Source organism: Oncorhynchus masou, chromosome 15 (assembly GCF_036934945.1).
Source record: "Oncorhynchus masou masou isolate Uvic2021 chromosome 15, UVic_Omas_1.1, whole genome shotgun sequence".
NCBI lineage: Eukaryota > Metazoa > Chordata > Actinopteri > Salmoniformes > Salmonidae > Oncorhynchus > Oncorhynchus masou.
Genome location: NC_088226.1, coordinates 53,264,052 through 53,276,246, shown reverse-complemented (window position 1 = coordinate 53,276,246; position 12,195 = coordinate 53,264,052). Strand labels below are relative to the sequence as shown.

The window sequence follows — 12,195 nt, the reverse complement described above, 5'->3', positions numbered from 1 at the left end:
ACAGCTGGGTGTGAGAGGACAGAGCACAGTGGAGTGTGAGGGGTTAGAGCACAGCAGGGTGTGAGAGGGCAGAGCACAGCAGGGTGTGAGGGGGCAGAGCACAGCGGGGTGTGAGGGGGCAGAGCACAGCAGGGTGTGAGGGAGCAGAGCACAGCAGGGTGTGAGGGGGCAGAGAACAGTGGGGTGTGAGGGGGCAGAGCACAGCGGGCTGTGAGGGGTTAGAGCACAGCGGGGTGTGAGTGGGCAGAGCACAGCGGGGTGTGAGGGGGCAGAGCACAGTGGGTGTGAGGGGGCAAAGCACAGTGGGGTGTGAGGGGGAAGAGCACAGTTGGGTGTGAGGGGGCAGAGCACAGTTGGGTGTGAGGGGGCAGAGCACAGCGGGGTGTGAGGGGTTAGAGAACAGTGGCGTGTGAGGGAGCAGAGCACAGTGGGGTGTGAGGGGGCAGAGCACAGCGGGGTGTGGGGGGGCAGAGCACAGCGGCGTGTGAGGGGCAGAGCACAGCGGGGTGTGAGGGAGCAGAGCACAGCGGGGTGTGAGGGGTTAGAGCACAGTGGGGTGTGAGGGGGCAGAGCACAGTGGGGTGTGAGAGGTTATAACGCACAGCTGGGTGTGAGAGGACAGAGCACAGTGGAGTGTGAGGGGTTAGAGCACAGCAAGGTGTGAGAGGGCAGAGCAAAGCAGGGTGTGAGGGGGCAGAGAACAGCGGGGTGTGAGTTGGCAGAGAACAGTGGGGTGTGGGGGGGCAGAGCACAGTGGGGTGTGAGGGGGCAGAGAACAGTGGGGTGTGAGGGGGCAGAGCACAGTGGAGTGTGAGGGGGCAGAGAACAGCAATGTGTGAGTGGTTAGAGCACAGCGGGGCTTGAGGGGGCAGAGAACAGTGGGATGTGAGGGGGCAGAGAACAGTGCGGTGTGAGGGGGCAGAGCACAGTGGAGTGTGAGGGGGCAGAGAACAGTGGAGTATGAGGGGGCAGAGAACAGTGGGGTGTGAGGGGGCAGAGAACAGTGGGGTGTGAGGGGGCAGAGAACAGTGGGGTGTGAGGGGGCAGAGAACAGTGGGGTGTGAGGAGGTAGAGAACAGTGGAGTGTGAGGGGGCAGAGAACAGCAATGTGTGAGGGGTTAGAGCACAGCGGGGTGTGAGGGGGCAGAGAACAGTGGGATGTGAGGGGGCAGAGAACAGTGGGATGTGAGGGGGCAGAGAACAGTGGGGTGTGAGGGTGCAGACCACAGTGGAGTGTGATGGGGCAGAGAACAGTGGAGTGTGAGGGGGCAGAGAACAGCGATGTGTCGGCGGTTAGAGCACTGCTTGGTGTGAGGGGGCAGAGCACAGCGGGATGTGAGAGGATATAACGCACAGCTGGGTGTGAGAGGACAGAGCACAGTGGAGTGTGAGGGGTTAACGCACAGCTGGGTGTGAGAGGACAGAGCACAGTGGAGTGTGAGGGGGCAGAGCACAGCGTGGTGTGAGGGGGCAGAGCACAGCAGGGTGTGAGGGAGCAGAGCACAGCAGGGTGTGAGGGGGCAGAGAACAGTGGGGTGTGAGGGGGCAGAGCACAGCGGGCTGTGAGGGGTTAGAGCACAGCGGGGTGTGAGTGGGCAGAGCACAGTGGGGTGTGAGGGGGCAGAACACAGCGGGTGTGAGGGGGCAAAGCACAGTGGGGTGTGAGGGGGAAGAGCACAGTGGGGTGTGAGGGTTGCAGAGCACAGTGGGGTGTGAGGGGGCAGAGCACAGCGGGGTGTGAGGGGTTAGAGAACAGTGGCGTGTGAGGGAGCAGAGCACAGTGGGGTGTGAGGGGGCAGAGCACAGCGGGGTGTGAGGGGGCAGAGCACAGCGGGGTGTGAGGGAGCAGAGCACAGCGGGGTGTGAGGGGGCAGAGAACAGTGGGGTGTGAGGGGGCAGAGCACAGCGGGGTGTGAGGGTTAGAGCACAGTGGGGTATGAGGTGGCAGAGAAAAGTGGGGTGTGAGGGGGCAGAGCACAGCGGGGTGTGAGGGGGCAGAGCACAGTGGGGTGTGAGGGGGCAGAGCACAGTGGGGTGTGAGGGGTCAGAGAACAGTGGGGTGTGAGGGGGCAGAGCACAGTGGGGTGTGAGGGGGCAGAGCACAGAGGGGTGTGAGGGGGCAGAGCACAGCGGGGTGTGAGGGGTTAGAGAACAGAGGCATGTGAGGGAGCAGAGCACAGCGGGGTGTGAGATGGCAGAGCACAGCGGGGTGTGAGGGGTTAAAGCACAGCGGGGTGTGAGGGGGCAGAGCACAGCGGGGTGTGAGGGGGCAGAGCACAGCGGGGTGTGAGGGGGCAGAGCACAGCGGGGTGTGAGGGGGCAGAGAACAGTGGGGTGTGAGGGGGCAGAGAACAGTGGGGTGTGAGGGTGCAGACCACAGTGGAGTGTGATGGGGCAGAGAACAGTGGAGTGTGAGGGGGCAGAGAACAGCGATGTGTCGGTGGTTAGAGCACTGCTTGGTGTGAGGGGGCAGAGCACAGCGGGATGTGAGAGGATATAACGCACAGCTGGGTGTGAGAGGACAGAGCACAGTGGAGTGTGAGGGGTTAACGCACAGCTGGGTGTGAGAGGACAGAGCACAGTGGAGTGTGAGGGGGCAGAGCACAGCGTGGTGTGAGGGGGCAGAGCACAGCAGGGTGTGAGGGAGCAGAGCACAGCAGGGTGTGAGGGGGCAGAGAACAGTGGGGTGTGAGGGGGCAGAGCACAGCGGGCTGTGAGGGGTTAGAGCACAGCGGGGTGTGAGTGGGCAGAGCACAGTGGGGTGTGAGGGGGCAGAACACAGCGGGTGTGAGGGGGCAAAGCACAGTGGGGTGTGAGGGGAAGAGCACAGTGGGGTGTGAGGGTTGCAGAGCACAGTGGGGTGTGAGGGGGCAGAGCACAGCGGGGTGTGAGGGGGAAGAGAACAGTGGCGTGTGAGGGAGCAGAGCACAGTGGGGTGTGAGGGGGCAGAGCACAGCGGGGTGTGAGGGGGCAGAGCACAGCGGGGTGTGAGGGAGCAGAGCACAGCGGGGTGTGAGGGGGCAGAGAACAGTGGGGTGTGAGGGGGCAGAGCACAGCGGGGTGTGAGGGAGCAGAGCACAGTGGGGTGTGAGGGGGCAGAGCACAGCGGGGTGTGAGGGGGCAGAGCACAGCGGGGTGTGAGGGAGCAGAGCACAGCGGGGTGTGAGGGGGCAGAGAACAGTGGGGTGTGAGGGGGCAGAGCACAGTGGGGTGTGAGGGGGCAGAGCACAGTGGGGTGTGAGGGGGCAGAGCACAGCGGGGTGTGAGGGGTTAGAGAACAGTGGCATGTGAGGGAGCAGAGCACAGCGGGGTGTGAGATGGCAGAGCACAGCGGGGTGTGAGGGGTTAAAGCACAGCGGGGTGTGAGGGGGCAGAGCACAGCGGGGTGTGAGGGGGCAGAGCACAGCGGGGTGTGAGGGGGCAGAGCACAGCGGGGTGTGAGGGGGCAGAGAACAGTGGGATGTGAGGGGGCAGAGAACAGTGGGGTGTGAGGGTGCAGACCACAGTGGAGTGTGATGGGGCAGAGAACAGTGGAGTGTGAGGGGGCAGAGAACAGCGATGTGTCGGTGGTTAGAGCACTGCTTGGTGTGAGGGGGCAGAGCACAGCGGGATGTGAGAGGATATAACGCACAGCTGGGTGTGAGAGGACAGAGCACAGTGGAGTGTGAGGGGTTAACGCACAGCTGGGTGTGAGAGGACAGAGCACAGTGGAGTGTGAGGGGGCAGAGCACAGCGTGGTGTGAGGGGGCAGAGCACAGCAGGGTGTGAGGGAGCAGAGCACAGTGGGGTGTGAGGGGGCAGAGAACAGTGGGGTGTGAGGGGGCAGAGCACAGTGGAGTGTGAGGGGGCAGAGAACAGCAATGTGTGAGTGGTTAGAGCACAGCGGGGCTTGAGGGGGCAGAGAACAGTGGGATGTGAGGGGGCAGAGAACAGTGCGGTGTGAGGGGGCAGAGCACAGTGGAGTGTGAGGGGGCAGAGAACAGTGGAGTATGAGGGGGCAGAGAACAGTGGGGTGTGAGGGGGCAGAGAACAGTGGGGTGTGAGGGGGCAGAGCACAGCGGGGTGTGAGGGGTTAGAGAACAGTGGCATGTGAGGGAGCAGAGCACAGCGGGGTGTGAGATGGCAGAGCACAGCGGGGTGTGAGGGGTTAAAGCACAGCGGGGTGTGAGGGGGCAGAGCACAGCGGGGTGTGAGGGGGCAGAGCACAGTGGGGTGTGAGGGGGCAGAGCACAGCGGGGTGTGAGGGGTTATAGAACAGTGGCATGTGAGGGAGCAGAGCACAGCGGGGTGTGAGATGGCAGAGCACAGCGGGGTGTGAGGGGTTAAAGCACAGCGGGGTGTGAGGGGGCAGAGCACAGCGGGGTGTGAGGGGGCAGAGCACAGCGGGGTGTGAGGGGGCAGAGCACAGCGGGGTGTGAGGGGGCAGAGAACAGTGGGATGTGAGGGGGCAGAGAACAGTGGGGTGTGAGGGTGCAGACCACAGTGGAGTGTGATGGGGCAGAGAACAGTGGAGTGTGAGGGGGCAGAGAACAGCGATGTGTCGGCGGTTAGAGCACTGCTTGGTGTGAGGGGGCAGAGCACAGCGGGATGTGAGAGGATATAACGCACAGCTGGGTGTGAGAGGACAGAGCACAGTGGAGTGTGAGGGGTTAACGCACAGCTGGGTGTGAGAGGACAGAGCACAGTGGAGTGTGAGGGGGCAGAGCACAGCGTGGTGTGAGGGGGCAGAGCACAGCAGGGTGTGAGGGAGCAGAGCACAGCAGGGTGTGAGGGGGCAGAGAACAGTGGGGTGTGAGGGGGCAGAGCACAGCGGGCTGTGAGGGGTTAGAGCACAGCGGGGTGTGAGTGGGCAGAGCACAGTGGGGTGTGAGGGGGCAGAACACAGCGGGTGTGAGGGGGCAAAGCACAGTGGGGTGTGAGGGGGAAGAGCACAGTGGGGTGTGAGGGTTGCAGAGCACAGTGGGGTGTGAGGGGGCAGAGCACAGCGGGGTGTGAGGGGTTAGAGAACAGTGGCGTGTGAGGGAGCAGAGCACAGTGGGGTGTGAGGGGGCAGAGCACAGCGGGGTGTGAGGGGGCAGAGCACAGCGGGGTGTGAGGGAGCAGAGCACAGCGGGGTGTGAGGGGGCAGAGAACAGTGGGGTGTGAGGGGGCAGAGCACAGCGGGGTGTGAGGGGTTAGAGCACAGTGGGGTATGAGGTGGCAGAGAACAGTGGGGTGTGAGGGGGCAGAGCACAGCGGGGTGTGAGGGGGCAGAGCACAGTGGGGTGTGATGGGGCAGAGCACAGTGGGGTGTGAGGGGTCAGAGAACAGTGGGGTGTGAGGGGGCAGAGCACAGTGGGGTGTGAGGGGGCAGAGCACAGCGGGGTGTGAGGGGTTAGAGAACAGTGGCATGTGAGGGAGCAGAGCACAGCGGGGTGTGAGATGGCAGAGCACAGCGGGGTGTGAGGGGTTAAAGCACAGCGGGGTGTGAGGGGGCAGAGCACAGCGGGGTGTGAGGGGGCAGAGCACAGCGGGGTGTGAGGGGGCAGAGCACAGCGGGGTGTGAGGGGGCAGAGCACAGCGGGGTGTGAGGGCGCAGAGCCCAGCGGGGTGTGAGGGGTTAGAGCTTAGCGGGGTGTGATTTGTTAGAGCCCAGCGGGGTGTGAGGGGTTAGAGCCCAGCGGGGTGTGAGGGGTTAGAGCCCAGCGGGGTGTGAGGGGTTAGAGCCCAGCGGGGTGTGAGGGGTTAGAGCACAGCGGGGTGTGAGGCGGGCAGAGAAACGCAGGGTGTGAAGGGGCAGAGAACAGTGGCGGGGGACAGAGCACAGTGGGGTGTGATGGGGAAGAGCACAGTGGATGTGAGGGGGAAGAGCACTGGCTGTTGGCACACCCTGCCTACATTATTGTGTGGTCTGTCTGTCTGCCTGGGCTGCTGAGTCACAGGCTCTTGCCTTCTCCACCCTCATTTAGGAGGACAGTAAAATTAGTGAGGGCAGCAAGTAATTGTATATTCCATGCAATGCGCAAAATTATTTAACATATAAAATGGGAAATAAATGTTTACATATTACATTTAATGCAACACTCTATGCATTTAGACACTATTTATTCTTATTACTCAAATTACCATTACAATGTGAAGTGTTCTACATTTTTCTAAATACTTATTATATTAATCCAGTTTGATTCTAGAAAATAGCAGCAAGTACATTGAAGTGGCACGCAATTAATTTTCATGCTGGCAACCCACTTTCAAGGTGTTTGTATAGGGAAAGGGAAAGGTATAGAGGACATCAGTGGTAGAAAATAATGATTTATACACTTATAGTTGACTTATGTCCTGTAATTATGGAATATTCATGTTACAAACACAAATGATAATTGAATTACCAAGAAGAAAGTAACAAACATTCAAATTAGCCAGCATTCTCAATGTTCTGTAGTGTGTGAGTTATGCACACACACACACGCACGTACGCACGTACCCACGTACGCAGACACACACACACACGCACGTACGCACGTACCCACGTACACAGACACACACACACACACACACACACGCACACACGCACGCACGCACGCACGCACACACGCACACACGCACACGCACACACACACACACACACACACACACACACACACACACACACACACACACACACACACACACACACACACACACACACACACACACACACACACACACACACAAACATTATTCTCTTCCTCAAGTGAAGAAGGCTAAACATGATTGATTGGCTGGCGAAGTGGTCTTTCCCCTGTTATCCAACTGCAGGGTCATACGATCTCATAGTATAACTACTGCACTACTACACACATAAATCCAAACCATTTCATAGGCCAACACTTTTTCGCCTCAATGCACCCGTTCAAAATTCCTATGCAAAGTCATGATGACACAGTAATGGACACAGTTGTTGGAAAATACTCTTAAATCTGCCATAGTCTCTTGCAGGACATAAAACATTAATAAATCTATGAGCCTACTTAATCAACGAGTTGGTCTATCGTAAAGGAAGGCAGATATGCATTGATTCGGTCGCCGTCCTGCATGTGATGGGTTTTGTTCTCATCAAATACAGATATTACAGGTATTAATTCAGTATATCATCATGGTCTATGGAAATAACTCATGACTATGCATAGCCATAAAACATCATGGACTGCTAAGATTTATGGAATAGGATGAGAAATAAAGGGTAAATGCAATCACATTATCTACATAGACCATTTATCACTGACATTAATTTGATGAAACTGTGCATGCAGTACTTTCTCTGGACCACTAGTCGCTGCTCTTTCCCTTCAGTATGAGCGCAAGGCAACACGGGGGCTTTTCAGTAGTTTGAAAATGTTAGTAGGACTCTGAGCGGGTCCTCTGCTGGGATTGGTTTGAGATCCACTATCTTCTTTCCGTGATTGGCCAAGAGGTGTTCAAGGGGTGTGAGAAGTGGAGGGGGCCCAAGGTCTTTCTCGCATCCGGCTTCACCTATTCCCTTCGTGCCACAAGCCTCCAAGTATTAGGTTTTCATACACTGCGTACAGTACGGTTTGAAATGTGACTCAAAATAAGCACTGGTGGAATACTATTCTGTGGCAGCTGAAGGACTTGTGTTTACACCTTTTTGAAAGGGAGAGGAAAGGCAGACCACCTTTGCCATGCCAGTGGATTTGTTTGCGATTTTATGCGTGATTGCTACGGTTTACGCAGTGGAAGGTAAATTATAGGAGTTTCTCTTTTTTAGTTATGATATTGTATGGCTATGTGTGAGCGCGTTTGAACGCAATGTGTTACATAAACATGGCTATTGTAAGCACGTGGATGTTTTATCTTCTAAAGGAATGGAAAGCTATTAGGATCTTAGATGGGATAACTTTGGGGCTGGTTCCGTGGCGCCTCAGATGGATGCAGGGCAGGCAGAGGTACCCAGGTTCGAGGGTGGGCTTAGCCTACCACTGCCACCAGACGATGGTGGACCTTGACTTTTGGGTCACACATTCCCTTCAATCATTAGGCTACACGATGAACACTGAATCCATTTATTATTAAAAAAAAATATATATATATATATCATCTTTGCGTTATCGGCTTCAATTGGTTAATTTTGTTCAATTAATGACCAATCATTAAATGCCGCGGGGTAATTAAATGTTAATGCAACTATCTGTAGGCCTAGTACACGAATTATTTACACCAATATTATTTGATATGATATTACCTCCCCGAAATATAGGCTAGTACAGATGAGGGACGCGTGCGACAGCCAGTCCCCGGCACCCTGGTGAAGGATATGCAGTCAGTCAGTGCGCCATGGAATATTTCATACTGGTCATGTTTTAGATGGGTGACAGGCATTGTACCTATAATGATTTATTTATTTGACTATATCCCCCTAAACCTCCATGAATTATGACTTCACTGAATCCCATTTTGATGTGGAGCTGTGCCTGTCAAGAAGTTAGCTGTAGAGAAGGTCATCCCCTAAATGCTATCTGTTCGACACACTATATTATTAGATACGTTTCCTTCAGGTTTGCGGGGTTTGTTCCTCTCATGTTAACGATTGTCTGGTTTTCAAAAAACTAAACTTTAATGTGGATTTTGTCTATATGGATGTTTTTGAGTAGGCTACTCGGGAAGAATCCACAGGTCGGGCTGGTCTCACCAGGTTTATTGATATACCTAGACGCTCTCAGTGAAGCATCATCAGCTATGGATGTGGTAAATAGCATAGCAAACGCCAACCTGGACTCAGGGGTAGACATAACATAGTAAACTAAATATGAGACACTCCAATTAGTTTGATATGTTATTTTTCAGTATAGTGTGTATTAATTTGTGGATGTCCATCCATTTAGTTACGAATTACAATTCATATATGTTGCTAATTGCAATTTGAACAATATGTTCAGAATTTCCTAAATGTATATGTTCGGAATTCCAATTTGTTGGGACTAATGTTAGCTCAGTTAGGGCAGGGATGGGCAATTCCAGTCCTCAAGGGCCTGATTGGTGTCACAGTTTTGCCGCAGCTAACACACCTGACTCCAATAATCACCTAATCATGATATTCAGTTTAGAATGCAATTTGATCAAATCAGCTGTGTTTGCTAGGGATGGATTTCCCTGGGTTAGGAATTAGGTTAAAGGGTTAAGGTTTGGGTTAGGAGAAGGGTTAGCTAACATGCTAAGTAGTTTCAAAGTAGCTAGAAATTAGTAAGAAGTTGTGAAGTGGCTAATGAGCTAATATGCTAAAGTTGTCCGAGATGAGATTCAAACACATTCGCGTAATACGCTTACCCATCCACGCGTAATGCGCCTTGACCAACTCAGTGGCCTTATGTTTAGTGTCCACCCTGAGATTGGAACGTTGGGAGTTCAATCCCTGGCTGAATTGCACCAAAGTCTGTAAAAATTGGACCCATTACGTCTCAGCTTGGCACTCCGCATTAATGAGTTTGATTGGTGGTAAGGCCCTGCGATAGACTGACTTCCTGTTCAGGAGGGTGTACTTGTATATTAAGCTGCCTCACGCTACAGAAACAGGAGATAGGATCCTGCTCCTATGAGCCATTCTGTCTCGTGCAAGGCTACTTACTTACTTACTTCCACCAGAACCAACCACCTTACTTTTGTTTTTGTCTTAAGTAACCTTCTGTCTTATGTAACCATACAAATACAACGTATCATACTAATATGATTTGACCAAGATTACATTTACTATGTTACGCCCAGACTATGAGACCAGGCTGCCAACATGCATCTGTGGTGCACCCAATGACCGTCAATTGGGCACAAATCGAATGCCCTTGTCTCTGTTTTTTAAGGTTTCTTATAGATCAATCCACTGATATACACCATGGTTAGAAAAAACCCTGTATCAAATATTTAATCTTTGATTTGATACAGTATTTCACAGCAGGGTTTTGAAAAGACTAAAGGAGTGGTTAGGTATAACCTGTACTCAGTATGTGGACTAGGGTTGACTGGTCATATAGTGAGGCCCCTTACCATTTGCCTGGCTATGACAATAACCTGACTAATCCTTGGGCCAGACCCAGTAGAGGACTGCTTAGTTCACCTATTAGTGGCCAGGCCCCATGAATGAGTTGGCCAATGTTTAGGCAGTCATTGTCATTAAATATCCACAGCTTGCTTTGACAATCTAGCCATAAACAATGACTATCAGTGAATTAGACCTGGCTTTGTCAATGAGCTGGCCCAAGCTTTATTTGGCCTTGTCGAGCATTGGGTATGGTGTGGCCAATCAAGCCAGTCCTTCAGAAGGACTTTCTCTAACCGATCCTCTGTGTCCTAATTAAAACTGGTGCCTGTTGCAGGCAAATTGCTGCCTAATGAACTGGTTGATAAAGTAATTAAACAAGCCTCTGTTTATGGGAAACAACTTTATAGTGATGATTGGTCCAGAGCATAACTCTCACAACCTTACAACAGTGACGATCTCACAGGCAGTCGGTGTGCTGCTCTCTGTTTTGCTTCATTCTCTCCCTACCATACCATTGGATCTTCAATTCTCTTCTCCCTCTCTTTGTCTGTCCTTTTATTCTCCACAGTTAATTGTGTGAATATTTCAACTTGTCTTCTGAATTCAAATGACACCAAAAACCCAAACAATCAAGTGCTCTGATCTAATCCGTAGTGTGTTTTAATGAGTATTTTCCTTGTCGTCTTTCTTCATTCCTCTTTTCATCTTTTGCCCTCCTGGTCCTCCCTCCTTTTCTCTTTCACCGCATCTGCATATTTCTCTCACTAACTGTCCGTTTGTATTCTATTCATCTCCCTCTTTTCTCTCATGTTCCCGCTATCACCCTGTGTTTTAATGAGCTTGCATGTAAGACATTAATTATTAACTAGCCTTCAATAAATGGACAATATCCCCTAGCTTGTTAATGCTGCCTCTACTTAAAACCATAACTCCCAGGCCTAGCCTTATCCCGACTCCCTCTGACTCCCTCAGGCCCCAAGCCTGTTAGAAAAGAGACAGAGAGGAGAGCATGAGAGGGAGAGAGGTGGTGAGTTCGTGAGGGATGTGGATTGTGTAAGTCACTGAGCGAGTGTCATTGGCTGTGGTGGCGGTGCTGTTTTTGTGTGTTTTTTTTTACATTTCACCTTTATTTAACCAGGTATGCAAGTTGAGAACAAGTTGTCATTTACAATTGCGACCTGGCCAAGATAAAGCAAAGCAGTTCGACACATACAACAACACAGAGTTACACATGGAGTAAAATAAACATACAGTCAATAATACAGTTGAAAAACAAGTCTATATACGATGTGAGCAAATGAGGTGAGATAAGGGAGGTAAAGGCAAAAAAAGGCCATGGTGGCGAAGTAAATACAATATAGCAAGTAAAACACTGGAATGGTAGATTTGCAGTGGAAGAATGTGCAAAGTAGAGAGAGAAATAATGGGGTGCAAAGGAGCTAAATAATAAATAAATACAGTAGGGGAAGAGGTAGTTGTTTGGGCTAAATTATAGATGGGCTATGTACAGTAATCTGTGAGCTGCTCTGACAGATGGTGCTTAAAGCTGTGGCATTGGAGGCCCCTCCCTTCCTCCCTGACACAGGCTAATGAGAGAGGCCCCTGAGCCTGTTTGACTTTGGAAAGGGGGGCTTAGCATAAGGGTAATAAGGGTACAGGGGCCTTATGTCCGTACAAAGAATCATTGTTATGTCTGCGTGGACCTGCTCCAGGGCCTGTTTCCTCTCTCTCTCTCTCTGTCATTCATTCATCCATTCTCCTGGTAATTAAAGTCTTCAGTAGCGGTAGCAGCAGCTCCTGGTGAAGGCGAACAGAGCTCTCTGTGTGCCTCACAGCCCCCCGGCTAAAAGACTAATTGGTTTTTGTTTTGATATTGTGTTTGAAGTTTGAATGTCTGTGATTACGGACTTTGCTTTGTGTTTTTTAAACATTCTATTATTACATTGAATAGTAGTCAATATACATGTTTACAAAAGGACAACAGAGGAGAGTGTTAGACCAAAGGAGGAGGGAGAAGAGGCAGGAGCGAATTAATTAGGTAGGTAGGGGAGGTAAGAGTTGTAAGGCTTAAGTCTCTCTCTCTTTTTCCTTCGCCTTTATAATTGTGGACCAGGCAGGCCTAAATACGTTGGTGTTTCACGCTTTCCTATTTCTGTCCTTTCCATTTAGGCACCCTTCAAGATAAG

General features: G+C 52.4%; 1 protein-coding gene across 1 annotated transcript in view; it reads left to right on the top strand.

Annotated features, from left to right (window-relative positions):
* Positions 1 to 7,522: 7,522 nt before the first annotated feature.
* Positions 7,523 to 12,195, top strand: part of LOC135556435 (ephrin type-B receptor 1-like) — a 180,997-nt gene continuing 176,324 nt past the window's right edge. The window contains exon 1 of the mRNA XM_064989642.1: positions 7,523 to 7,719. Coding sequence (XP_064845714.1) covers positions 7,662 to 7,719 — 58 coding nt within the window. The 5' untranslated portion in view covers positions 7,523 to 7,661. The remainder of the gene's footprint in view (positions 7,720 to 12,195) is intronic.